This window comes from Silurus aristotelis, assembly GCF_946808225.1.
Source record: "Silurus aristotelis genome assembly, chromosome: 14".
NCBI classification, from domain to species: Eukaryota; Metazoa; Chordata; class Actinopteri; order Siluriformes; family Siluridae; genus Silurus; species Silurus aristotelis.
In genome coordinates, this window is record NC_139587.1 from 8,705,618 (window position 1) to 8,731,106 (window position 25,489).

General features: G+C 39.8%; 1 protein-coding gene across 2 annotated transcripts; it reads left to right on the plus strand.

The window, feature by feature from the left end:
• Positions 1-574: 574 nt before the first annotated feature.
• Positions 575-25,102, plus strand: pls3 (plastin 3 (T isoform)). 2 transcript variants are annotated; one of them, XM_083560328.1, is made up of 16 exons: positions 575-711; positions 11,229-11,340; positions 14,326-14,489; positions 15,798-15,927; positions 16,090-16,222; positions 16,330-16,411; positions 16,596-16,761; positions 17,413-17,555; positions 19,695-19,790; positions 21,459-21,654; positions 22,205-22,283; positions 22,424-22,541; positions 22,763-22,896; positions 23,059-23,182; positions 23,277-23,401; positions 23,905-25,102. In XM_083560328.1, exons 2-16 carry the CDS (start codon positions 11,280-11,282, stop codon positions 24,035-24,037), a joined length of 1,884 nt encoding a protein of 627 aa, XP_083416454.1. In that variant the 5' UTR covers positions 575-711; positions 11,229-11,279; the 3' UTR covers positions 24,038-25,102. The 2 variants fall into 2 exon arrangements, with proteins under 2 accessions (XP_083416454.1, XP_083416455.1); XM_083560329.1 differs by lacking the exon at positions 575-711 and adding an exon at positions 7,235-9,246.
• The last annotated feature ends 387 nt before the right edge of the window (positions 25,103-25,489 follow it).

The window sequence follows — 25,489 nt, forward strand, 5'->3', positions numbered from 1 at the left end:
AAGAATAGACTATTGAGAATAATTTAAAGCATGTTTATAGAAAATACATATTAAAATGTAAATCAGTGATTCTGAATCTGTGTTTTGGCCAGCAGAGAAGGTCTTGCTGGCCCAGACAGCCTGCTGGGTTTTAGTCATCAGTGCGAGCAACTTCTGAAGCTCTCACAGACAGTGCAGGGGAGGATATGTTTTGACCAACAAACCTTGATTAGGGCTTTAACACTGACCTTCTTCCCACACCTTAATAGCCGTTTCTTGAGGTAACCTTCTATTACAATCTAGCAAAGTATTATATAGTAAGAAAAGTGTGTGTTTGAGGCATAGTGGTCTATTATCAGAATGACTAGGAATAGTGGCCTACGTTTAGATCAATCACTATGTTCAGAATAGTTTAAAATCATCACTAAGAAGAGTGTGTTTGTAATAAAGCACATCAAACTGCTCCAAAGACAAGGTTCCAGTGGGACACTGGTGTTCAAGCAGGCGTGGTTGATAGGCGGGGCACCTGCCACGGACAGACAGCGAATCGTGCCAATCAGATAAAAGATTCTTTGTACAGTTGCGACGTCTGTGACTAATGAGAGTAGAGTAGGGGCGGGGTTTTTGGCGTTGCTGGTCAGGCGTGTTGGAGAGACTTGAGGAGCCGAAGCCGGGAGTCGGACAGCAGCCGGAGAGTCAGCGGTGTCGGTGGTGGAGTCTGAGCAGCACTTTGTAAGTCGAGTTTTAACAACACAAACATGTTTACATTCTATATTTACATTCCATTTTGCTTTAATAGGCTTATGGGAATATGCTGAGATATTCCCGACATGTTATTTAGGTTGTACAGTGAACCATGACGGTGTCTCATTCATTTCTTATTCATTTCTTTTCAGTTAGCCTGTTAGCTAACGATAGTTTACTTTTCTCTCCTGTTCGGGATTTATTCGAACAATTTGGCTGCACACACACACACACACACACACACACACACACACACACACACACACACACACACACACACACACACACACACACACACACACATATACATACATACATACACACATATATTCTGTGTTTGTTGTCTTTTTCGGCGTGGCAGAACCCTGTCTGACCTGTTTGGCTGTTCTGTGTGTGTGTGTGTGTGTGTGTGTGTGTGTGTGTGTGTGTGTGTGTGTGTGTGTGTGTGTGTGTGTGTGTGTGTGTGTGTGTGGTGTAGCGGGAGAAGCATGCATTTAAAGTAAAAAAAATATATATATTATTATCATTAATATTATTATTGATAACTACTTTATTCGTTCATCCACCCCCCCCCTCCCCCGGTTTCGAGATCCCTTCATAAATGTAGTAAAGATGACGGTGTGGGATCTGCTCGTGCTCTGCTGACCGTTGATTGGTGTTTTGTGTGTGTGTGTGTGTGTGTGTGTGTGTGTGTGTGTGTGTGTGTGTGTGTAGAAAAAACTAGAACTAGTGCACAATGTGTAAAACGTTATTATTCTACTGTCAATGAACAATGAAAAATGTCCACTTTGGTGTTTCTGCTTAAAAAGAGATATCGGGGAAATTGATCAGTTCAGTGATTTTAAGGCTCTGGGTTACTGATCAGAAGGTTCAAGCCCTGGTACCAAGGGGAACCTTTCTGTTCCAAGGTTGCTGTATCCTGGCTGATGATGCGCTCAGACTTAATTATCTTACATACAGCATCTTCTTAGTGTTGTATTCTGAAATATCTATCTTAAGTATATAAGCATATAAATTATCTAAGACTTATTGATTACCTTCTTTTTTTTATTCAGAGAATTATAACGTCTAGAAATGTGGTAGCAATATATTCGGTACATGTATAAAATCTGTGTCTCTAAAAGGATAAAAAAAAAAAAAACCTACCTCTTGGTGGATGATGTGTCTGTGTAACAGTTTACCTCAGCTACACTTCATTATGCTCTTTGGCGGTATTGCTACAATGCTGTGTCGTTGTTTGACAAATGTCCTATGCAACTGCGTCAAGTGGAGTTGAGATGATGCTTCTTTTTCAGCCAGTCATGTGCTTACATGCCTCTTTAAACCTGCAATGGGTGGAAACTGACTTGCATGGTGGAGAAATAAATAGTTCCTCATTACTGAATGTTACACTCATTAAAAAAAAATTCCAAGTACTATCAAAATTCTAGCATAAAAATCTAAAGAACCAGCATTAAAACTTTAAAATTGATCTGCTCATCCCTACTTTGGAGATGTAGTCCAACAGTTTTATCCAAAGAAATACCAAGACTCAGAACAGAAGTGCATGCAGTGTCCTGACAGATTCTGCAAGTTTGTGTGCACGTCTGGGTTGCGTGACCATAAATCCACGCCTTTGCATATATGTTGATGCTGGAGTCCTTTTGATCGCTAATGTATGCTCCACCTGAAGCATTTTCTGATCCGGTTCGGCTGATAAAATAGACCAAAATGTCTGCAGCACAAAAGCCTATAATTCAGAACCTCCAATCTGCTGACCTTTTTGTGGATCGTAACATGTTGTGGAGTAACATCGTTTCTGCTCAATTTTGCATTGCCTACATCTCAAGCTCTTGTTTTTTTTTTCTTGGTTATAATAAATATAAATGAAACATGTTTCTGTTTTTTCTAAACCGCTGAATTGTGAAAGTTTGATGTTGAAAATCAAAAATGGGCTGTTTGTGGGCGCAGATCCAAAGGCTGTCAGGAGACTGCAGTGTGTGTGTGTGTGTGTGTGTGTGTGTGTGTGTGTGTATAGTCATGCATGCTGATAAAAGTACTGAACCTGTATCCTTTTTTGCGATCAGGATAAGAAAGGAGAGTGATCGAGCTAAACAGGAACGTGTTCACACTTCTTTGGGGATGTGAGAATTATGCAAATAGTTTTCCTAAACTCAAATATATGCTTGTTAACGTCTTGTAGTCTCTTGTTACCAGCTATGGAAATGATGTGTAAATATAGTCGACTTCTTTCAGTTTACTCTGTTTTGTTTCTGGTTTGGGATGCAAAGCATGTAGTTGTTCCTCTCATACTCAGTGGTGCTTGATTGTGACTTGTGTCTGCTGTGAGTAGTGAAAGTTGCATGGGTTGGTTGGTTGGTGGTTGTTGTTTTGTTTTTGTTTTTCCTCTGGAGAGTTTTATTTAGCGTAACAACAGTAGGTTGTAAGTCTTTTTCCCATGACGGCTGTATGTTCTACTACTTTAATGTAGGAAATTGACCAGGTTTTGTTGAATGATGGAGTGTTTATTATTTTTTGTTAAAGGGGAATACAAGGATGTTTCTGGGTTAGAATTGCTGAAGTATAGAAAGTATAAGTTTCAAAAATCAAAAATAATAAAATAATAAATAATAAAACTCTTAATTAACAAGGCTTTCCCAAACCTGGCATGCCAGTCAGATAAGAGGAAGAAAAAACTAATTTTAGCATTGACCTGGTGTTCGTTCTATCTAAATACATCAAATTCTGGTTAAATATACATCACACACACTCTATAGGCAAAAGTATTAGGACACCTGACATTTCTAGCCATATGCAAATCTTTCCCAAAGCTTTTACCACATACTTGGAGGTAGGATGTCTTTAAAATTAGGTTCTGGCTTTGAAACCTGTTCTAGCATGACAGTTCCCCTATGCACAAAGTGAGCTCCATGCATATAGGGTTACTGTTATATTATAGATCTGACCTCAACCCTACTGTGAACATCTTTGGGATGAATTGGAACACTGACTGCACCCAAGGTCTTCTCACCCTCCATCAGTATCTGACTTTACTAACACCCTCCCTTGTGGCTGATGAACACAAATCTCTACAATCACACTTCGAAATGTACAGAACAACTTACCTAAAGTGTTTTTGTGTAACAATAAAGGTTCATCCCCTCCTGAACTTGTGCTCCAACTCCATTATTTCCAATAATGATTAGGCACATTGAGCATAGCAGTCAGGATCGGTGCTCAAGAACACACTATATTAGTTAAAGTTCAAAGAATAAAAGACGATGCCTTGTGCTGATTTGTATTGGCCCGTGTTAGTAACAGAAAGAAATTAAGTTCTTCCTTTTCACATTTTTCCAGTTATGAAACTTGCCTGGATTTGTGCAATCCAAATATTTGGGGAAATAACACCAAGGCCTAAAATAACTCTCAATATTTATTTATTCAAGAATTATACATTGGGTATAATTCCTTTATACAAAATAAATCAGTGAAATCTACCAAAAAGCACGTGACTCACTTCCTGTGTATGCGTTAGCCATTGGACTGTTTTTTTATGATTAATTTACAGATCACATAGTAACAGTAGATAATATCGAGGTCAGTTTTGTGTAAATGAAAGAAATAAAATGGGCAGGTACAGAAATGACTAACAAAAAAAGAATGTTGGGTTAGTTCGTAAGAGACCTTTAGTGCAGGAGAGTTGATGAAGCCCATCATGGACAAAGCTGTCAATCAGCTCACCAGCCACACACTTTTATTCATCACTAGATAACTCCAAATCCGAAGAGAAAAATAATGGAGGAGATATTCTAGCTAAATATAAGACAAAATAATGACTTAAATGACTAAACACTTGTATTGATATAATCTATGGAGATAATTAAAGGATCTTAAAATCAGAGTATGAAGGATGAGGAGTCCCATAAATTATTATGAAAATGTGTGAGGTTAGGAATTGTGCTGCAGCCAGCCAAAAGCGAGTCTCGAAGGCATTTCGGCTTTGCTTTTGATTCCTGCTGTTCATCCGTACAGTCGGCATGAAAATGTTTTTGTCACAGTTCATGGCCCAGCTCTATGTTAACACTTGGAGTTTAAAGGTGTTCAAATGTAAAGAGGAGTGTAGAGCTGTGCCATGACTCGATGTCAAAGTTTCACGCGAAACAACGCGCAGCTCAATGCAGTTGAAGACATTTGAAATAATGTGATTGCCAGATGTTAGGCCGATGTAAAGCATTGATTTATTACAACGCAGAGCAAAGGGAACATGTGCGACGTGCCGCTCGTCTCACATACAGTTAGCGGTTTACTAGTCTAAATCTTATTTACAGCATCGAATGCTTTGGACTGTATGGTCTTCACTGTGGCTTTAAGCCCTGAGCTTTGCAGCGTTGCTGAAGTCACTTCAGGAATTCTGTGCCTGCCGTGTTTAAAGACCTTCTTCCCTTCTGATGAATTATGAATGCACTCCCACAGGGGGATCCGGCCCTGCGCAGAAACAGAAACAGGCCTGTGTGATCGCTTGTGTAGCTGCTCAACGTTTTAGACACGCTCGCTGAAACTAGACTCAGATTCTCGGGCTTGTTTGGAATGTCTGGTTCTGGCTTTTCTGGAAACCAGTGCAGGGTGATGAAAAGTCATTTTAAAGGCGTATACGAGGCAAAAATGAGCTTGGGTACAAAGACTTATTCATAGAGTAGCTGTTGAGTTTAATTGTAGAGTTCTATGAATAATTAAGTAGCAGAAGTTTTAACAGCTGATTCAAAAGTCTCTTCATGCTGGCTCAGCATTTTTTTTCCCTGCAGGTTTCTTAGTACAGGGGTTTTTGTAGTAACATCTTTGAAAGCCGTATGAACAACAGCAACGCTCGCTGGAGCCGTCACCTTTGTCCAGTGCGGTCAGGATGCTGTCTGCTTAAACTGACTTTGCGAATAGCGCCAGAAGAGAAATAAACAAGGTCAGTGGTTATGCTGATGTGCGAACATACCATCCATTTCATGGTGAGTTTAGCTTAGGGAATTTGCTGCTTAGATGAACGTGGTAGTGTCGATGCTGGACTATTGCGGTGTCACAAAACTGCTCGTATTGATTGTAGACACACTGGAATATAGAATGAATTTTTCTCACAATGCAAAAGTCCACTCTTTTACACTTCAAATATGTTTAGATTTTAGCTGGTGATTGATTTCGATTCTCTATTCATATTTTTCTGAATGTTGACGTTTGATGTACCTGAGCGTGATGAGAAATATTTCACAGATCTGAATCTGAAGGGACAACAGTATAAGACCAACACTAGACTAAAAAAAAGTGGAACATCGAGTCATGACTGAGTTTTGGCAGAGACTTTGTTTGACTGGTTAGACATTTAGTTGGTTTTGATAACTAGCATGATGTTGGTTACGGTGGTATTAGCATGCCGTTCAAATATGTTTTGAGGAGACAGATGAGTTAGTGAAAGAGCTGGACACATTAAAGCTCTCTGCTCTTTTTAGATTGATTAAAGTGCCCCCCCATCCCCAATTTAGGTTATGGGTTGTATTTTATTGGTTTAGTAACAGTTCTCAGCGCATTATGAGCTCATGTGAGTGGTGTCATCTTAATTACTCTGGGTGTTGAGTGTGTTTTGTGTAACCTTTGCTCTTTGTGTCACTGCTGGTTAGTTATTTAAATCGTATTTTCCACTGCCGGTGTCCATTCAGAACTGGGAAGTTGCTAAGTGTGTCAGTCTCTCCGGACCAAACGGTGCTACATTTTTTCCTCTAATAAAAGGCGTCGGTTTCTAGAGCTGTTAGTCATAGAGGCAGCCTTGAATCACCATCAGCAACGACCAGTCTCTAGTCCAATTGGAAAGAACAGACACCTCTGATATGTAGCAATGAAGGTGGTTCAATACTTTTGATCCTCCTAAGATGCCTGCAGTTACAAATATTACTAACACAGGCATAAACTCTAGACTTGATGTAACCGTCACTGCGGATTAATCCAAAGTTCTTCTGCATGATCACATTTATCCTACAACAAAACCTTTTCTGATGGGTGTGGTTTCCTCCACGATGGAATGCTACACCAGCTGAGGGCCTGCGCTCCATCATTATTAATGTTCCGGTTTTCAGTTGTGTGTGACTGAGGGAATGTGTTCCTGTGTATTATGAAAGTTAGGCGTGGCTGTACCGATCCACTCGAGCTTTTCTCTCCTGTGTTATTTGTTTTATATATTCTTACCTTTTCCTCCACAAGCAACACAGGTGCATTTAATTTGTTCAAAGGTTTGCACACATTAACATATGAAGTTGGTCTCTGCATTCGCTGATAAAATAACATCCTAGGAAGGCTTTCCACTAGATTTTAGAACCTGGCTCTTGGGATTTGTCTCGTCATACCATAATCTAGAGAATTAGTGATTATGTTGGGAGAGGACGTCTTGGTTGAAGTTGATGTTCCAGTTCAGGGAAGGTCAGGGCTTTGTGCTGTTCACTCGGGTTCTACCACTCCAACCACACCATGTCTTTTTAGCTTTATGCTGGAACAGGTTTGGCTTGGTTACAGTAAAGGGAAACTGTGTGCTTCAGGTATTGAGGCAACGGTTTGGGGAAAGAGGCACAAGTTGGTGTGATGGTCAGGTATCTACACCCTTCTGTTCATATAGTGTGCACATAAGAAATGTTTCTCTGCCTGTTGTGTACTAACTGAGCTCTGTCGTTAAAAAGAGCATAGTTGCTCCGTATAAAGAACGATTGGACAGAAGGCCAATAATCAACCGAAAATGTTTCATGCAAGTTGAGTCATATGCTGCATGCATGCCTGCTATATGGGGGGTTTTCGTTTGAACTTTTTTTCTAGCTGTTTGAGCCGGGAGTTGAGTACATATGGTAAAGTATTAGTATATATTTCTGCAAGTTTTCCCTACAGTCCTGGGGAAAATGTGCATAGTCTCATGTCTTTTAACCTGAAAACTCTTACCTAATAACACGAGGTGGCCGATGCTTTCTGGCTTCACAGAAATTACCTTATTTGGCAAGTGTGGTATCTGATGAACTTAAACAGTTGCCTGTAGGCATGTTGAGTTTGCCCACACACCTGTCATGTTTTGCTCTATGACACGATTCAGGTCCCCCTCATGTGTTCATCACAACTGTTCCTCAGGCACCACTTGCAAGCAAAACTTTGCATAACACTGGTTCATGCTGTTGAATGAGATTTGTGTCTTTGCCCTGCTGGAATTCCACTTATCCTGGTGCTTCCATATGTTTCACAATGATGGTCTCCACACATGTGCGATCTTTCAAGCACTTAATCCCTTTTGTTGCTGACAGACAAGCTGCGACTTGTTGAACAGGAGATCTCCTGTCTCCTGTTTGAGTTTGTGGTATGTCACTCCTAGTGTGTTATTTACACACTGCGTACAATATTATTAAAAATGATTATGCTTCTCTTAGTGGCCAGGCCCTTCCTTTACTGTAACTTGTTGGGAAAATGAGCGTGTCTGTGGTCACTGTATACCCAAGGGCTCCAAAAATGCTTTTCCACTGATGGCATTGTGATAAGTTTGTGTTATTATTATTTTTAATCCTGCACAGCCCAAATGAGCTAGAAAAGCCATATGTTCTGTAGAAATAGGTTTTTGCAGAATCAGACCAAATAGTTTCAGCGTGGAATTTTAGAATCTAAACAGAACTGAAGTTATCAGATCGCACTCGAATTCCATCAGAGATTTAGTTAACGATTGCGAAGGGGCGCAGAGATGTGCACAATGTAGCCTCAGATTCTTGTTTTTGGCAGAAAGGAATGAAACCTTGACGTAACTCCTCCACCTCAAAGTGTGACGTGTGTTTTGCAAGGGTTTTTTTTTGTTCGTTTTTTTTGTTCATCACTGTGGTACAGAGTGATTGTTTGCCACTTCCTGGAACTCTTGTTCTCAATATAGTCATGCTGAACATCCTTTCAGAGCTCGTAGTGCTGTTTAGTCTTTTCCAGTAGAACGTTCATGATTTGACGTAGCATTATCTGGTCTCACCCTGAAAAGGATGGGCATTGAGTCTGAATCATCCAAAGGAAGAAAGCTTCCTGAGGCGACATGAGGAAGAAATTTTAGCCCAGTCACCAAATAAGGGAATTAAATCTAAATAAACATCCAGATTTCTGGACACTGCTTTTTGACCAGGTCTATTGTTAATTGTTGTGCAAATGAGATGTATCGAATGCATGGTGTTAATTTGGTAACTGTGATACTAGGCTGGGCTTCTACCTCAGGTTTAATACAGTAGCTATTCAGACTAAATCGTAGTCCAGTCCCCCCCTAATACATCTGGTAGGGAGGCAGTGGTAAAGAAACTCATTCTTTTCTTTTACATGTATTTTAACACCCACCCCTACGCTCCCCCTTCCTCTTCAGTGGCAGGGAGGCTGCTCCCTAAAGGAAGTGTTCTGACTTGCTGCCTGAGGTCTTTGTGAGGCAGACAGGAATGCTGGCGCTCCACATTCGCCTTGGAGGGTGTGGAGGGAGCACTGCCTCTGCCTCAGCCTCTGCAGCCGCTCGCACCACAGGTCTGGTCCCTTTTCTTTCTCTGTCATTTTACACTCTTTTGCTCATTCTCCTGCTCACCCTTCTTAACTCGTTGCTCGTTAGCTCTCACGTTACAGCATTAAACTTAAGGGGGAAGTGAACTCGTGTTCTTTCTCACTTTACTGCCAGCTAGTCGGCCATCCACAGCTGCGGATCAATCAGCCTTTTTTTTTTCCCAGAAACGGTTTGCAGATTTAAAAGACTGCAGTGTCGCGCTGTGCCGTTCGTATTGTTTTCATTGTTCTGGCCTCCGCTTACGGCTGTTAGGGCGGGTTGGGCGGTGAGCACGCACATGGATATTTTTGCTTAGTCTGTCAGCTCCGGTCACGTGGGTGGAGCACGTATGTACGTTTCTGTGTTTGTGTGCTTTTCTGCCTAAATAATGCATAATTTTTAATGACTCCAGGCCCCCTGTGGAGTTTAAGGTATGAAAAGCTGGAGGATCTATTTGTTTGTGTGAGAGAAGTCAAAAGATCATTCATGGTGAAGTGTGGCGTGTGTTTAACTCGCTTGAGAAGTAAACAAACTTCATACAGATGAAAGCACTATTGTTTAATTACATGTCTCACAGACTGAACCTGTTATGAAGCTAATTAATCACAGTAGGAGGAAGGGATCTGAAGCGGCTGTTTGTTGCAGGACAGTGGCAGTGCTTTGGGTGGAGCGTCTGAGATGTTGCTCTGTAACAGGATCAGGCAGACCTTGAAACATTTTGTGCTGTATATTAAATAACATTTTTTCCCTTTAAGGTACTTGTAAACATTTTTGTAGTGAGGTAATAATCCAGTCATCAGAGCTGATCCGGAGTCGGGTTTAATATAGAAAGACTAATCTCATATGTGAACAAGGCCAGAACATATTTTAAAAACAATTTTTATCTTTGACTTGTCACATTGTTTTAGTTTGATGCTGGATGTAGGAGGAAGCCAGTTAAGGAAGGCTTGTGTTTTTGTCCTGATAGAAAAGTGAGGAGTGACAGAAAGGCATTGGTGATGGGTGTGTGCACGTCACTCCGCCCGCTCTGGTCATTGCTGAGAATCCAGGCAGTTTAATGTGTCCTGTGGCTCAGCTTTCCTTTTTCAGATCTGCAACCACAGATCCAACTTTATTTTTCTAGGCCTGTTTTAAGTTTTTTTTTTTATTTATTTTTTTTTTTTTTATGAACCTGACCAGTGATGAAGAATATCTGCAAAAATAAGGAAAATATCAGAGACCTAGTCAGTGCAGTTTGCATTTTTGCAGCTTTCAAAATATTTTTTTTTTTTCTGTTCACTCAGTGGTGTAATGAAGTGCTGTAAATAAGATTTAACACTAAACTGACTGGACCATTTAATCACAATTTTATATGTTCCAATAGAGCTGGGCTACACACTGTTTTATAAATTATACAAGCTCACAATACACTTTTCTACCCCTTATAATCTTCCAAACTTCATCATGTAGACCAAATCTTCTGAAAAGTTGTTTGATCCAGATGTCACAGCAAAATAAACAAATAAAACAATCTGAGCATAACCAAAGTGCTGATGATCATCTGATGAACAGATCTTCAGTAACGGTGAAACCAAACTTTGTAGCCTGGAATAGAACATGGTTTCCTGTTTTCATTAATTCAGTTGTAAGATCTACATGTCCTACACTGGTGTTCACCCAAATATAGCCCATGTGGAAATAACTCAGTTTGCACCCACACCACTTCCTACAGCACGGATAATGAATTTCAGTTTTCCCTCCATTCCAAGATAAACGCAGTGATCTTCATTTGCATCTCATGCAAAGTACAAGTACTGTATTGCGTATGAGAGTGTAAGCGGCGATGGTGTGTGTTAGCTTTCCACCTCATCCTGAGAGTGGCTCGTTACAGCGCGTTAAATCTGTAAGCGAATCGCAAGAATTAATTGACCCTGGAATTGAATAGTGTCTTTATTCTGTGTTGCCTCCCTCACTCTTCCTTTCCCAACAGAGAAAAGGAGCATTGTTGGAGTGAGGAAGGTACAGGTCGTTCTCCAGGGAGATGGCAGCAAAGATATCCAAAGATGAGCTGGAGGAGCTGCGTGAAGCCTTCGGGAAAGTCGGTGAGTGGGCTTCCTGTTCTGCCGGTTTGGCCTTAAATTTGCACACTACTCAGAAAGTGCGATTCTCCTGCAGCGAATCTGGAGATTGATTGCGAATGCCTGCCTTTGGAATGTTTCGCAGAACAAGCTTAATTATTTTGGAACGTATACTTTTTGTTTTGTCTTGTCTCAAGGCTGGAGCCAGCAAGCTTTCACTTCAAGGCTCGTCCAGATAATTAGACACATCAAAATCAAAACTGGGTGTGTCTTTGATGTGTAAGGGCAAAGGATGTCTGTACTGCAGAGTTTTACACTTTCACCCAGAGTGATATGTGCAGAGACCGCATACTTAACATAATTCTAATTCTTTTTTCATTTATTGCTACGTTGTCCATACAAAGTCGGGTATCGCCATTTAAATATGTACTGTGTGAAAGAATTAGGCTCAAACAGATATAAAATAAGAGCTCCGACTCAGTCTAGGAGCTGCGCTTTAAAAAAAAAAAAAAAGGAACATCTATAAATTACCGTCAGCAGATTCAGTAGGGTCATAAAAGTTTAAGTTTCACCACGTCCCCGACTTGTGGCGATCTTACATAAAATATATGACTTTGCAGATTATCCTGTTGAATATAAAGTCACACATTTGGCTGTAGCCGAGGTCGTGCATGATTTTTTGATTGAAACGTCGCTATGTCCGTCTTTTAATATATTCATAATCTCATCTTAATTAAATGTTGAGCACAAATATAACCGGTATAATATAATTTCTAAGGTATAGCATATATATAATTTGTGAACCTTTATATATTCATTGTAGCCCCTGTGCTGGTTTTACTTTAGTTTTAAATACAAATGCCAGGATTTATGAATATAGTTGAATAATTTTTAGCTGCACCCATGATCCCTTGCGATTTTTAATATCCGAGGTCACCACCGATGAAAAGCATGCGGAAATAATTTTTTTTTTCAATTCATTTGTATGTTGACATCTGATACAGCCTTGAGTCAAGATCAGTCATCCATGAGGAGATAACCATTTAACGCTCACGTTTTTTTTTTTGTATTAACAGTTGGCTGAACAAAGCAAACAGGGATCGGAATCATAAGCGGGCCTACTGAGAAATTCCGACTTGCATCTTCCTCATGGTTTATAAACGGCCCGGTCACATTTGCCATGCACTCATTGACCCCAATCAAAGGGGAAAATACCCTAATAGCAGCAGAACTTTTTTTTCTTCCTAACAAAAAACAAAAAAAAAAACAAGAAAAGGAGCACTGTAATGTGAATGGAATTTATTCAGCGTGGACTATGTTGAATAGTGTGTTGACACGTTGTGTGTTATACCCTGTGTAAAAAAGAACTAACAATGCACTCCAACCATAAATACTTCCATGTGCTTCTCCGTCTGGGATTTTGATTACAGCAGTTGAGACACATGAAGGGCTGCAGCGGTCACACTAAACCTCGAGGCCAGTGTTTCAGTTTGTTTCTTTAAAGGAAGACTGTTGGTCAGTACTGGGGGGGGGACAAAAAATGTAGAAAAATGTGTTTTCTAGGCATCTCGAATGCATATTTGGAGGGGGGATGGGGAACACTGAGGAAGGATTTCCAGTGCTCGCCAGGAGTTTCCTCTCCAGTATCGAAGCATTCTTTCTCAAGTCAATGTAATGGCTTTATTCCAAGTCCCTATTTCTTAAAAAAAATAAAATAATGAAGTTAATCAGCAAAATGTGACCACCTGATTATATATTATTACATATATCAGATTTGAATGCTTTTCCCCCCCACGAAATAATCACCCCAAGGCATTTAAAGACTATACTGATTGGAATTGTAGACTCAAAGTCTCCTAGAATTTGCGTCTCTGGAAATAAGCCCATGTGAAAGTCTAAATGATAATGTTCCTAGACACATGACTCAATCCGTCAAGAGCAGAGTTCTGCTGAGTAAAGACAGAAACAGGCCCTAGATGTATAATTTATACATCACAGCGCAGCATTATAGAGTGGGTTTAAAATGGCTGACTGTATGCTGGTGCGTCATTCCCAGATCAATCCATTAACGCTAGTGCATTTTTATCTGCTTTCCTCTGAGAGCAGCCTTCAGCCAAAGTCACTGGCCAAATTTGTTTGCATGTATGGCACTTGCTAGGGTTTCCAGCATCATTATATTCTAGCATATAAACGGCACACAATAAGAAGCCGTTTGTAGTTCAGCTTACTTTAGCTTTTGAAATGATTTCGAGAGAAATGTATCTCCTTAATCAAAACTTCATATAAAATGTTGTACCATTTAAAAGAGAATTATGTGACCATTTGAAAGGCTCACACGCATGTCCTGGTTCAACTTGCATGCTTCCCGGGTAAGAAGCCAAATTCTTGGTTCGCCTGCTAGAGAAAATAGCGACAGAATGTTTTAATTTAGAGAGCAAAATTGTACTGCTGCACCTGGTGAAGAAAAAAAAACAGTCTATATGAAGCTTGACAAAAGCTTGTCTTTTCTAATGGCATGAAAATAATTCCTTCCTGTAATATATATCATCATTCTTACCATTTACTTCCTTGCTGTATTTCTTTCTGCTATATTATTGTCAAGAAGAACAATATTGAATAGAAGAGTACCTCATTAGCTTAGTCGCACAGTGTTTGTGACGGTCTGGATGTTGAGGAAGTGTGTAATTAGATGATTTAAGGCTTCATAACTGGATTTGGTGCTCACAGGTTTTAAATGATCCCAATAATTGTGGTGTTTTTTTTTAAAGGTGTTTCACTTCCTGCTGCTCTGCTTCCTTGTGAGATACTTTGGCAGAACAGATCATTGAGATTAACTCAACTCAAAACAGTTTTGTAATTGCTTTTGGGTGAATCTTACTAAACGACTGACTAATAAACCTTGTTGTGAACATGGCTGCGTTCCAAATGACCCTGCCTGTAGGGCATTTCCTGATTTTACTATTTTAAATGATCTGCTGAAATCCTTGTGCCCGAATGATTTCTTCACAGATCTGGACAGTAACGGCTACATTAACGACTACGAGCTCCACGACCTGTTCAAAGAGGCCAACCTGCCTCTTCCTGGGTACAAAGTCCGTGAGATCATCCAGAAGCTGATGACAGAGGGCGACAAAGACAAGGACAACAGGATCAGCTTCGAAGAATTTGTTTCAGTAAGTACTTCATCATGTTGCTGTAACAAGGTGAAATTTTTGTCATAATTGTAATAGTAATTATATTTGAGCAGATGTTTAATACTATCTGAGGTGTTTGGCAGGTTAGGAAGTCTGTTGTGCTAAGCACTTGATTAGCAAAGTCAAAATGGGGTTTAAATTAATCCCACTAAAACCCAAAGCTGCTTTTGGGTTAGACCGCGATGTAAAAAAAGAAATGGTGGGATATAAATTTTATCCTAAATTCCATTCAATGTTTTATTATATTACCCTATTAACCCTGCAAACACTTGATTTATTTATTTTTAGTCACATTCATGCATGGTTAGTGTTTTTGATTGTAAAATGGATCACTGTTCAAGCCTGATCGGAATTCATGACAATTGGACCTCATTTGAATTTTTTTTTTAAGATTGAGCGAAGCGTCACTGCCAAAAGTTTAACGAACACTGATCAACACATGCCAACGTTTTTAGTGGTGTAGACAAAACTGCATCACGAAGCACAAAGCAACCAGATAACAGCTAGAAGACGTGCTTCTTACTTTTAAACAACAAACCCAGCAAATCTTCCAATAATGCAGTTCAGCCATGGTAGAGCTTCGGCTGCCTTAGACACACACCCACTTTGCCTCTCTCTCTCTCCCTCTCTCTCTCTCCCTCTCCCTCTCTCTCTCTCTCTCTCTCTCTCTCTCTCTCTCTCTCTCTCTCTCTCTCTCTCTCTCTCTCTCTCTCTCTCACTCTCTCACTTTCTCACTTTCTGTCTAACAGCTCATTTTAATTTAGCCTTAATTTAATCTTTAATTTATGAAACTTCGTATTTTCTTTCAAAATCATGTGAATAATGTGAGTATGAATCATCATCTAAATAGAGTTCCAAGTTTTATAAGAAGTTCTGACTGACACAGGTCAGAGGAAGTCTGCACTCACTCACTTTTGAGTCATCATCATCATCATGGTGCAAAATTCCTAAACAGAGATGACCGGCCAATTTTTGAGACCCTCCATCTTGTGTAGTAGGCAATGCCCTTTCTGTAGGCTTCTTCACGTGTGAGATCTAATGGAGAGTTTCCTCGTCAGTGTCCTTGTGTTCTTTACTCTGCTGGGACGGTCTGTAGGCGTGGGGAGGGGAGATTATATTGCAGTTGCTGTCAGCACAGTTTCACTGTTTCCAGTTGGAACTGTCGGAGTCCAGGCTGATGGTGTGGCAAAAAATTTCAACCCTGTACTTTTGACTGTGTAATTTTTTAAAAGTCTAAAACAGAGACAGTATGAAGCTCACACATCCATTTTGTTTATTTTTTTACAGATCTTCCAGGAGCTTAAAAGTAGTGAGATTGCAAAAACCTTCCGCAATGCTATTAACAAGAAAGAGGGCATCCTGGCCATTGGGGGCACATCGGAATTGTCCAGTGCAGGCACACAGCACTCCTACTCAGGTAAAACCATTTTCTCCTTCTGCTTCTCCTTCTCCTTCTCTTCCTCGTCTCGTCTCGTGTTACAAGACTTTATAGTTGGGTTTACCCTGGTATCAACCCTGAGCTGAAGGAGTGCCCTCTTGTGTTTATATTTTTTGTCTTTTTTTCGTGTGTGTGATCCAGAGGAAGAGAGGTTTGCTTTTGTGAACTGGATCAATTCTGCATTGGAGAAAGACCCAGACTGCAAGCACGTGCTGCCCATGAACCCCAACACTAATGACCTCTTCAAGGCTGTAGGTGATGGCGTTGTTCTGTGGTGAGTCCAGTTTTGTGATCACTGTACAGTAAAAAGGAATGCTCAAGTATGCATTTGTAAAGAGGCTCTAGTCTGAAATCTTCTGAACCGTGTCTGTTCTCCTACAGTAAAATGATCAACCTGTCTGTCCCTGATACGATTGACGAGAGGACAATAAACAAGAAGAAACTGACACCATTCACGACACAGGTTCGCGTTGCTGTGTCTTATATGCGACTGCACTCTTTGTTTAGGGATTAAGGAATAAACGTGTCTTAAAAAAAGTTATGTCTGTTTAACAAAACTGCCAAATAATGATTGCATTCTAATTATAAATAAAGACAAGGTCAGACCCAGCATTCTCAACTTCCAATCCTTTACCCCCTTGATGCAGGAGAACCTCAACCTGGCTCTGAATTCTGCCTCAGCCATTGGCTGCCACGTGGTGAACATCGGCGCTATGGATCTGCGCGAAGGAAAGCCACATCTGGTGCTAGGCCTGCTGTGGCAGATCATCAAGATCGGCCTGTTTGCAGACATCGAGCTCAGCAGGAATGAGGGTGAGCTCTGTTTCCCCCATGTGACCAGAAACTGACACCATTCAGAAGCAAAGCAGGCTGATGCCATTGTCCAGGAATTCAGACAAACAGTGTTTCTAAGTAGGAGTGAATTATTAAATACGGGAACAATTTTATCAATGCATCAGGATAACTTGATTTTCAGACAAATAAGCTTACAATTGTTATTGTAGGAATAGAAGGTATAAGCTTTGCAAAGTACAATATTGCAGTAATGATTGGTGTGTCGGAGTAGAGACGGATCTCGAGGGGGGGCAGGGCTTGTGGAGAAGCACACACTAATCTGTGGTGTTGCCGGACATCCAATAGTCTAAAAATGCCCTCCTTCAGTTCTATATAAAGAGCCTTAATGTGATCACACTGGTACTGCTTTCTGTTACCCCAGATCATGTGCCACATTCCATAAATTATGCAAATAAAGGAACAACAGACATGTGCAAAAAGATTAGTATAAGTAAATAAAAGGTGGTAATAAGGCATGTTTATATAAACTGTTAATATTGTAAATATGTTAATATTCTGGGATGCTGTAGAAAATGTTTTGTTTCTACATTCATGGCCCTTTTCAGTCCTCTGCCTGTGTACAAGTTGTGGGTTTATATCATTGTGCTGACAATGCGTGTGCTTTCCCAGCGCTGGCAGCATTGCTTCGGGAAGGCGAGACTCTGGAGGATCTGATGAAACTTTCCCCAGAGGAGTTGCTCCTGCGATGGGCCAACTTTCATCTTCACAACGCTGGCTGGCAGAAAATCAACAACTTCAGCACCGACATAAAGGTAAACCATTTACTGTGTATGTTATTTGTCCAGAACTACATCAGAATAGTTTTTTAATAAAGCTATTAAATTTAGCTTACTATTTTTCTATTCTATTTTCTAAAGTCTACTAGGCTGTTCAATTATTATTGAAATGCACTATTTCTCAAATTCTTATCAGTAAAGATAGGGATCATGAAAAAACAACACGGATGTTGCTCTGAGGTGTAAAAATGCTTTGTGTAAAAAATAAATAAATAAATAAAAAGCCTAGTTCATTTATATACACTGCATCTGATAAAGATTTAGGTTTAAAATGCACAAAACATTTCACTGAAACAAATCTTCAGTACTGTATAAAGGGCCGGTGTTGTGTCTGGAATTCTCTCTTATCCTTTATCCATCTTTCCCTACGCTTCAGCTCGCAGACTTCTCAATTTCTGTGAAGGTACTTTTTTCCAAACGCACAGCCAGCTGTTATCCACTTTGCCATGACTTATTTTTTTTTATTTCTTTGATTTTTTTGGCATATTGCATTCCATCGTCTCAGGTAAATCTCAGCATGCTCGTGAGATACTCATGCTTTTCTAATTTCGGTTTTTTTTACTGTGGATTGTGCCATATTTTAGAAATGCATGAGAAATATCAATAACTTGATTTTTGTTTTTGTGTTTTTGTGTTTTTTTTTTAATCATAATTTCACAAATCATTCAGCAAAAACAGATTGACAAAATTTACTGCAGATTTCATGCTGGAAAAGTCAAAATCCTGAGCAAAGTGAACTTTCATGTAGTATGAAATTGTAATCAAATTAGGTCTCGATAGAGCAGTTTGTCCTTCTGCAATAATAATGACTGGTTCTATAATTGGTTTGTGTTCTGCTGTACATCAAAACTCAGTCAAATGTGTGAAGTGAAATCTTAATGAACAGGCTGTAGATAATGGTTTCACTGGCAATGTTTTGAGCCAGATTGAGAAGTGTGCAGCTATAAATCACTTGGTACATTCATTAGTTTATTTTTATTTATTTATTTATTTATTTTTAGTTTAGTAATTGGAAATTAATTTTAATTAAATTGAATAAGATTTTCTGCAGCACTACTCTTCCTGTATATCTGTTTGTTCAAGAGGATTTAAGTCTTTTTTTTTGCAGTTTGTAAGCTGCATTTAAAGTTCACAAGCTCCGCAGGTGTCGTTTAAAGTTCAGCACTGCAGTGGGGGAAAAAAGGGCTTTCTTATGAACGAGCGATCCACCTATTTCCATATCTGTATCCGTTCAGGACACATTATCTGTTCAATAAGAATAATGTATTCCTGTTCGGTTACACCCTCTAATCTGTATCTAATTTTCCTGTGGGTAAGACAGGGTGCAGTCTCATTTTAATACTTTTAAATCTTTGATCACCTGCACGAGTTTATCAGCAGTGTATGTCACAGACCAGCATCAGGATAAGCGTTCATGGGTTCAATGAGGTCAGGCAGCACAATGTCTGGCATGCTTTCATCCCTCTCTCACACCATCTCTTTATCTTTCTCTATATGCCTCTACTCCTCCCTTTCTCTTTTTTTTTATTCTTTCTTTCACTCCTATCTCAGTACATCAGTGTTAAATATTTGTTGCATGCCACTCCCTCCTGTGTTGGCTTCAGGTATGACATCAAAACCTGACGAGATCTGATTTTAAGAGTTAATAAATGCAGTGCAATGTTCCTCAGTACACCTTCCTTTTTTATTCTCGATTGTATATGCAGATGTATTATGATAATGGTAAGTTGTATATAATATCACACTATAGTCTGCAGTTGATCTCGAGCCTATCGTGACTGCAGAAAAAAGGATCAGTGGTGTTGTGTCTGGAATCTTTTCTTATTCTTTATTCATCTTCTCCTATGCTTCAGCTCTCAGACTTCTCCAACTCTGTGAAGGTACTTTTTTTTCCAAATAAACAGCCAGCTGTTTTTCACTTTGGCACGAATTCTTTTATTTATTTATAAAAAATGTTGCCCTTTTCGGACTTTGAACTCTGGAACGTTCCTCTCATGTGTTATTTCTGGTTTTCTAATATTTTTGTTTATTTTACAGATGCATATTTTATAAATGTGTTAAACAGGCAATTTATTTATAATTTTTTTTTAATTTGATTTATTCATTTGTTGATAGGACTCCAGGGCTTATTTCCACCTCCTGAACCAAATTGCACCAAAAGGCAATAAAGAGGGTGAGGAGCGGATCGACATCAGCATGGCAGGCTTCAATGTAAGTCAGGCTTTACAATATGACCCTGTGTGTGTGTGTGTGTGTGTGTGTGTGTGTGTGTGTGTGTGTGTGTGTGTGTGTGTGTGTGTGTGTGTGTGTGTGTTGTCATCTTGCATAAGTAACTTGGGACAGAAACAGATGTCAAACTGTTTGCCTCTGAATTCTTTTATCCATGAAGGGGTTGTAATGGATTTTCCACAAATACCTTGGCTTATCTTTTTGTTTTTACCCCTGATGTTTTAGTGTATCAAAGATGTCAATCAAAATACTTTGAAACTGTTTTTAGTACAAGAACCTGCACTATATCTTTATTATTATTATTCTATGTAATAATTCTCCAATCAAACTCTTGTACACTTTTGTTCTGATAGCTGAAAACAGTCTTTAATGTTCCTTCACATGAAAAGGGGCCAAACATGCTGCGTTTGGATAACTGTGGTTTTCATGTGATGTAAAAACATGCACGGTGTGTTAAAAAAAGAACACTGTTCTGCTCATGTGTTGGATTGCTCCACGTTTTCCCCCCCGAAAATATTTTCCATTCATATTGTGCGAGGACGAATGTTTCAGGGAAACTGACTCAACGCTATATATTTTATAGCACGTCTGTCCGCAGCACACGGCTGACGCACCCGGCACATCTGTTAATGTCGCGGACGCCAACCCCGCCGTTTTGTTAATGCGCTCTCAAACCTGCTCAAGAGGAGTGTTACAGACAGTTTCCCAGCATGCCTCAAGATCTTTCACCACTCGCCCCTTTATCGCTTTTGCTGAATTATAGGAAACTCCATATTTTGTAGCGTTCACATGATGTCTAAACAAAGACGCTTACCTTTGTCTTGTTTCTGAGAGGGTTGTTTAAGTTTACATGCTATTTATGTCGTACTTAAAAGGGACCCCCGGAATAGATCTGAAAAGTTTCCGACAACGCCGGAATTCCTTCACAATCCTGGGAATGTGCGATCGTTCAGATATAAATATTTTCTCTAAAACACATCACGGTTTGAAATCTGCGGCCGAATGCTGTGTCACCAGTACTATCCAGAGCACTGGATTCACATCAGATGATTCAGAGGTTCACAATGCCATGAAAATGTATTTAACCCCAACCTCTCTTTCCTTTTGTGGTGCCAAGAGAAATAAAAGGGGTCTTTTTATATCAAATTCAAGGTGCCATTGTGCTCATGTCTTATTCAGGGTCAAACTGTGATCACATTGGATGTGTGTGTGTGATGAATACTCCCCTTTTAATGCCCAGACTTCCGTTTCACACCGCTATCCCGATTACATCATGTTGTTATTGCTGTAGTGCATAGAATCCCTTTAGTCTAAAAGACAAATGTTATCGAGACTCCGGCTGTAAAATAGAATACTATTTGCTTTGGGGGGTTTTTTGTTTGTTTGTTCTGGTCATGATTGATGTCTTTGGTTTTATGCACTGTTTACAGCCTTTGTTGCTCTCTTGAATTGGCTTGAACTCGGACTGATGTCAGGGAATTGAATTAGTGTTTTACGATATTAATTTATAGCATTGAAGTGAAAGGTGTTTATCCAAGGCTTTGGCAAATGCATATACCTAAATTACATGAGTGGTTTTGTATTGAATGAAACCATGAGAATGTATTAGGATCAGATTTAGTTTATCATCTGATCATTTTGCTGTTGCAGGAGAAAGACGATCTGAAGAGAGCAGAGGCTATGCTGCAGCAGGCCGAAAGACTGGGCTGCAGACAGTTCGTCACACCCACCGACGTCGTGGCTGGAAACCCCAAACTGAACCTGGCGTTTGTCGCCAATCTCTTTAACAAGTATCCAGCACTGACCAAACCTGAGAACCAGGACATCGACTGGGGCCTGCTGGAGGGTGAGAAAAGATACAGACTCCACTCCCTTATGTCCCCGCCTTGAAAATCTACTTTTATGTGCCCGTTTGTGCCCAAGAATTACGGAATAAAGCTCTGAAAATAAACATTTCTTCATCCGTTTGAAATAGACTTGTTAAGTGCAGTTACGGAGGGTGTGTTGAAGAATGTTACTCCTACTTTGGATGGGAACAATTACCACGATCATTTCCTGAAGTTTGCACAAGGGAGCCTTTGGGCCATCTAGTGGCCAAACAGGGAAATGTCTTTTGGTCTTGTATCCTATATTTGTTTAAACTAGGTTTTGAAATTGGGTTATTTTTCATTTATTAAGGCCCGGCATAGAATAAAACGTAGTGTAACGATTTCTTGCTACAGCATGTCTGTTTATTGAGAGAGTTTACTAAGGGATTGAACACCGATTCAAAGATGCATTACTGATAAAGGGTGCAGAACTGAAATTATACATCCCTGCATTATAAACTATTGTATTAGGAAAGTTAAACTAAAACTATACAGATGTCAGTTACAAGTGTTTTCTTGTCTTTACAGGTGAAACCCGAGAGGAGAGAACTTTCCGAAACTGGATGAACTCACTGGGTGTGAACCCTCATGTTAACCACCTATACAGGTAAAACATTGTTTCTCGTTAGATTATTGCACTAATGGAGAATGGAGGTTAATTAGTGAGTTAACTGCGCTGCTGCATTGTATATACATGTTGCTTCCCCAAAAAGTGATTTTTTTTCCCTTTATTTTATTTTTCCATAGTGATATCCAAGATGCTCTGGTCATCCTGCAGCTCTACGAGAGGATCAAGGTTCATGTTGACTGGAACAATAAAGTCAACAAGCCCCCATACCCAAAGCTCGGGTCCAACATGAAGAAGGTACTCAATTGAGCACAAAAATGATCAGTGCCCCGATCATATTCACATCTTCATTTATTTACCGGTTATTATTCTGCAGCATTCTTCATTTGTAAAATCATCCTCCTCAGACACAAGCAAAATTGACAGAATGGAGGGACATGGAATAAATTTTTGATAATGACATTGGAAGCATGACTGTCTGATCTCATGGCCATGTGTGTGTGTGTATGTGACTGCAGCTGGAGAACTGCAACTACGCTGTTGAACTGGGAAAAACTACAGCGAAATTTTCACTGGTGGGCATTGGAGGCCAAGATCTAAACGATGGGAACCCCACCCTGACCCTGGCTCTGGTCTGGCAGTTAATGAGGAGGTACAGTCTTCTTTCTGTATTCCGAAATAATGAAACTGAATTATCGTATTGGGATGGATTAATTATACACGGGTTAACAGTGTGTCCTGTATGTACTCTGCCTAGAGTCATTTTAATGCTGCTTGTCTTCATAGGCTCATTTTCTGTCTTTTTCTGTTTCAGATATACTCTGAATGTCCTCGAGGACCTGGGGGAAGGAGAAAAGGTGAACGATGAAATCATTGTCAACTGGGTTAATAAAACTTTGGCTGGGGCAGGAAAGAAGACAAAAATTTCAAGCTTTAAGGTACGAGTTGAACCAGCACTCGCTCATTCTGTCAATAATACTTCAGACTGTCTGCCTAATGGTCACTCTAAGCAACACTGTAACTACTTTACAGGACAAAGAGATCAGCTCCAGCTTGCCAGTGTTGGACCTTATAGATGCCATCCAGCCCGGCTGCGTCAACTACGAGCTGGTAAAAACAGGCAGCCTGTCCGAGGCTGACAAGCTGGACAATGCTAAGTAAGTAATAGCAGAGTGGCAGAACTTCAAATCAATTTTATCCACGTGTGTGCACGTGTACAACATCAAACGGTCGTCGTTATGAAGGTGCCAGGATGGGAAGCAACTATATAGCATATGTGTCAACACATAAGAGAAGAAATTATTGGAGGCGTTGCCATATAAATCATGGCTTTATTGATTGTCTCATTAAAGAATAATGACTTGATTATGTGATTCAAGTGCCACTGCTTTGCCCTTGGGCAAACATCTGTTGCTCAGATATGAACTCGGGACTGTTTGTTGCTTTTGAATTCGAATAAAATGCGTCTGCCAGATGGATAAATAGAAAGATAATGGCGTTTGACACACCTGTAAAATGTGTCCAATGCAACAGAACCTGCAGTGATATGACCCCTGAACTGGCGAAATCGATACCCAAATAAGGGAGATTGAATTCATAGAAAGAAATGATCAAAGCATCAGCAGCTGATATCTAATCCACCACTTGCATCTCTTTACAGATTTGCTGTATCCATGGCCAGGAAGATCGGTGCACGTGTGTATGCATTGCCTGACGACCTGGTGGAGGTCAAGCCCAAAATGGTCATGACCGTGTTCGCTTGCCTGATGGGTCGAGGAATGAAGAGGGCGTAAGAAAAGAAAAGATAAAAAAAGAAAACCCAGAAATGCTGCGGCCAATCAAAAGCCGATGTCTGACCCACAAGCCATTTGCTGGATAAAAGGCTTCAGGTTGAATAATTTAGCCATAACAATTTTGGAAAGGAGAAAAAAAAAAAAAAGAACTTGGATCAGATGTTAAAAGAAATCATGTTTAAGTTTGACAGGACTAGGGTTATATCTGTAAACGATTTAGCTAAGGGAGGGTGGGATCTTTAGCTTTCTCTTTTTTTTTTTTTTTTTTAGACCAGATTTAAGGTTCCAGCAGATCTGCGCCCAGTACATGCCTTTTCAACCTTGCAAGACGGCCAAAACATATCAGTGACGGAACCTAAGCCATGTTGAACTGTGCCATGTGTATTTTATTTGCATATTTGATAACGGAGGAACGTACTCGAGTGACTGGCGTCGTTTTAAGCCTGACTGCTCTTAAACGCTGTGTGGGGAAAAAGCTTTACTTACGTACAGTATTGCCTTCATGCAGTACATAATCCAGTGGCCTCTTTAAAAGACATCGAATTAGATGCTTATTTTCCTACCGTTTTATACATAAGCAGAGTTTATGGTAAAACAGTTAGAACTACATAAACATCCTTTGCAGGCAGAAACTTTAACACATTCCTTAGTTACGATCTCATTTTACGACGTGTCTTATGTACATATACGTGTATACGCAAGTATGCTTTTTACAAAGAAAACAAAAGGACGATCCAAACGAAAATAACTATGCATGAACAATCTTTTTTTTTTTTTTTTTCTTTTTTTTTTTTTTATATATAAATCTGTTATTTAAAGCAATACACTCCTGGGAATTTGACCGAAGCTTTAAAAATACTAATGCATAGTGAAAACTGAAAGAAAAATGGAAAAAGTGGTAAATGATGAACTTTGTGAGTTGACTGTAATGGTAATGTTGGGGAGATAAAACTGGAACTGCCTGGATTTATTGATGCATGTTGACTGGACCATATGACCAAAACAAATGTATACATTTCTTGCAGCTTGACCATGTGCATACTGAAAATAAATCAGTTCATAACATTCTCTTTGTCTCGATCTCGTGATTTCTTTGTGCAGCAAATGGCTCGGAATGCGAGTTGGTGTTCACTGAATAACCGAAGAGATCAGAATGCGAAAGGAAGAAGTTCGTGATGGTGAGGTGATGTTTAGGTATTTACTCTCATCTGAGATTGACCAAGTAGTGTGTTTGTAGTGCGTCTGAAACAAGTGCAAGTAGCTGAACTGTGAACGTTTTGAGTCGACAGCACAATCAAGTCAAGTTTATTTCTATAGCGCTTTTCACAACAGATATTGTCTCAAAGTAGCTTTACAGAAATCAACAGTTAAGGTGAATGATGTGTGTTTATCCCTGATGAGCAGCCGTGGCGACTGTGGCAAGGAAAAACTCCCTTAGATGTTATGAGGAAG

What these genes read in the sequence shown, in the direction of transcription:
- pls3 (XM_083560328.1), top strand. Translation starts at nt 11,280, where the DNA reads ATGGCAGCAAAGATATCCAAAGATGAGCTGGAGGAGCTGCGTGAAGCC. An exon ending in CACACAGCACTCCTACTCAG is followed by an intron (nt 15,928 to 16,089) that starts GTAAAACCATTT and finishes TGTGTGATCCAG; the next exon opens with AGGAAGAGAGGTTTGCTTTT. An exon ending in CATGTTAACCACCTATACAG is followed by an intron (nt 22,284 to 22,423) that starts GTAAAACATTGT and finishes ATTTTTCCATAG; the next exon opens with TGATATCCAAGATGCTCTGG.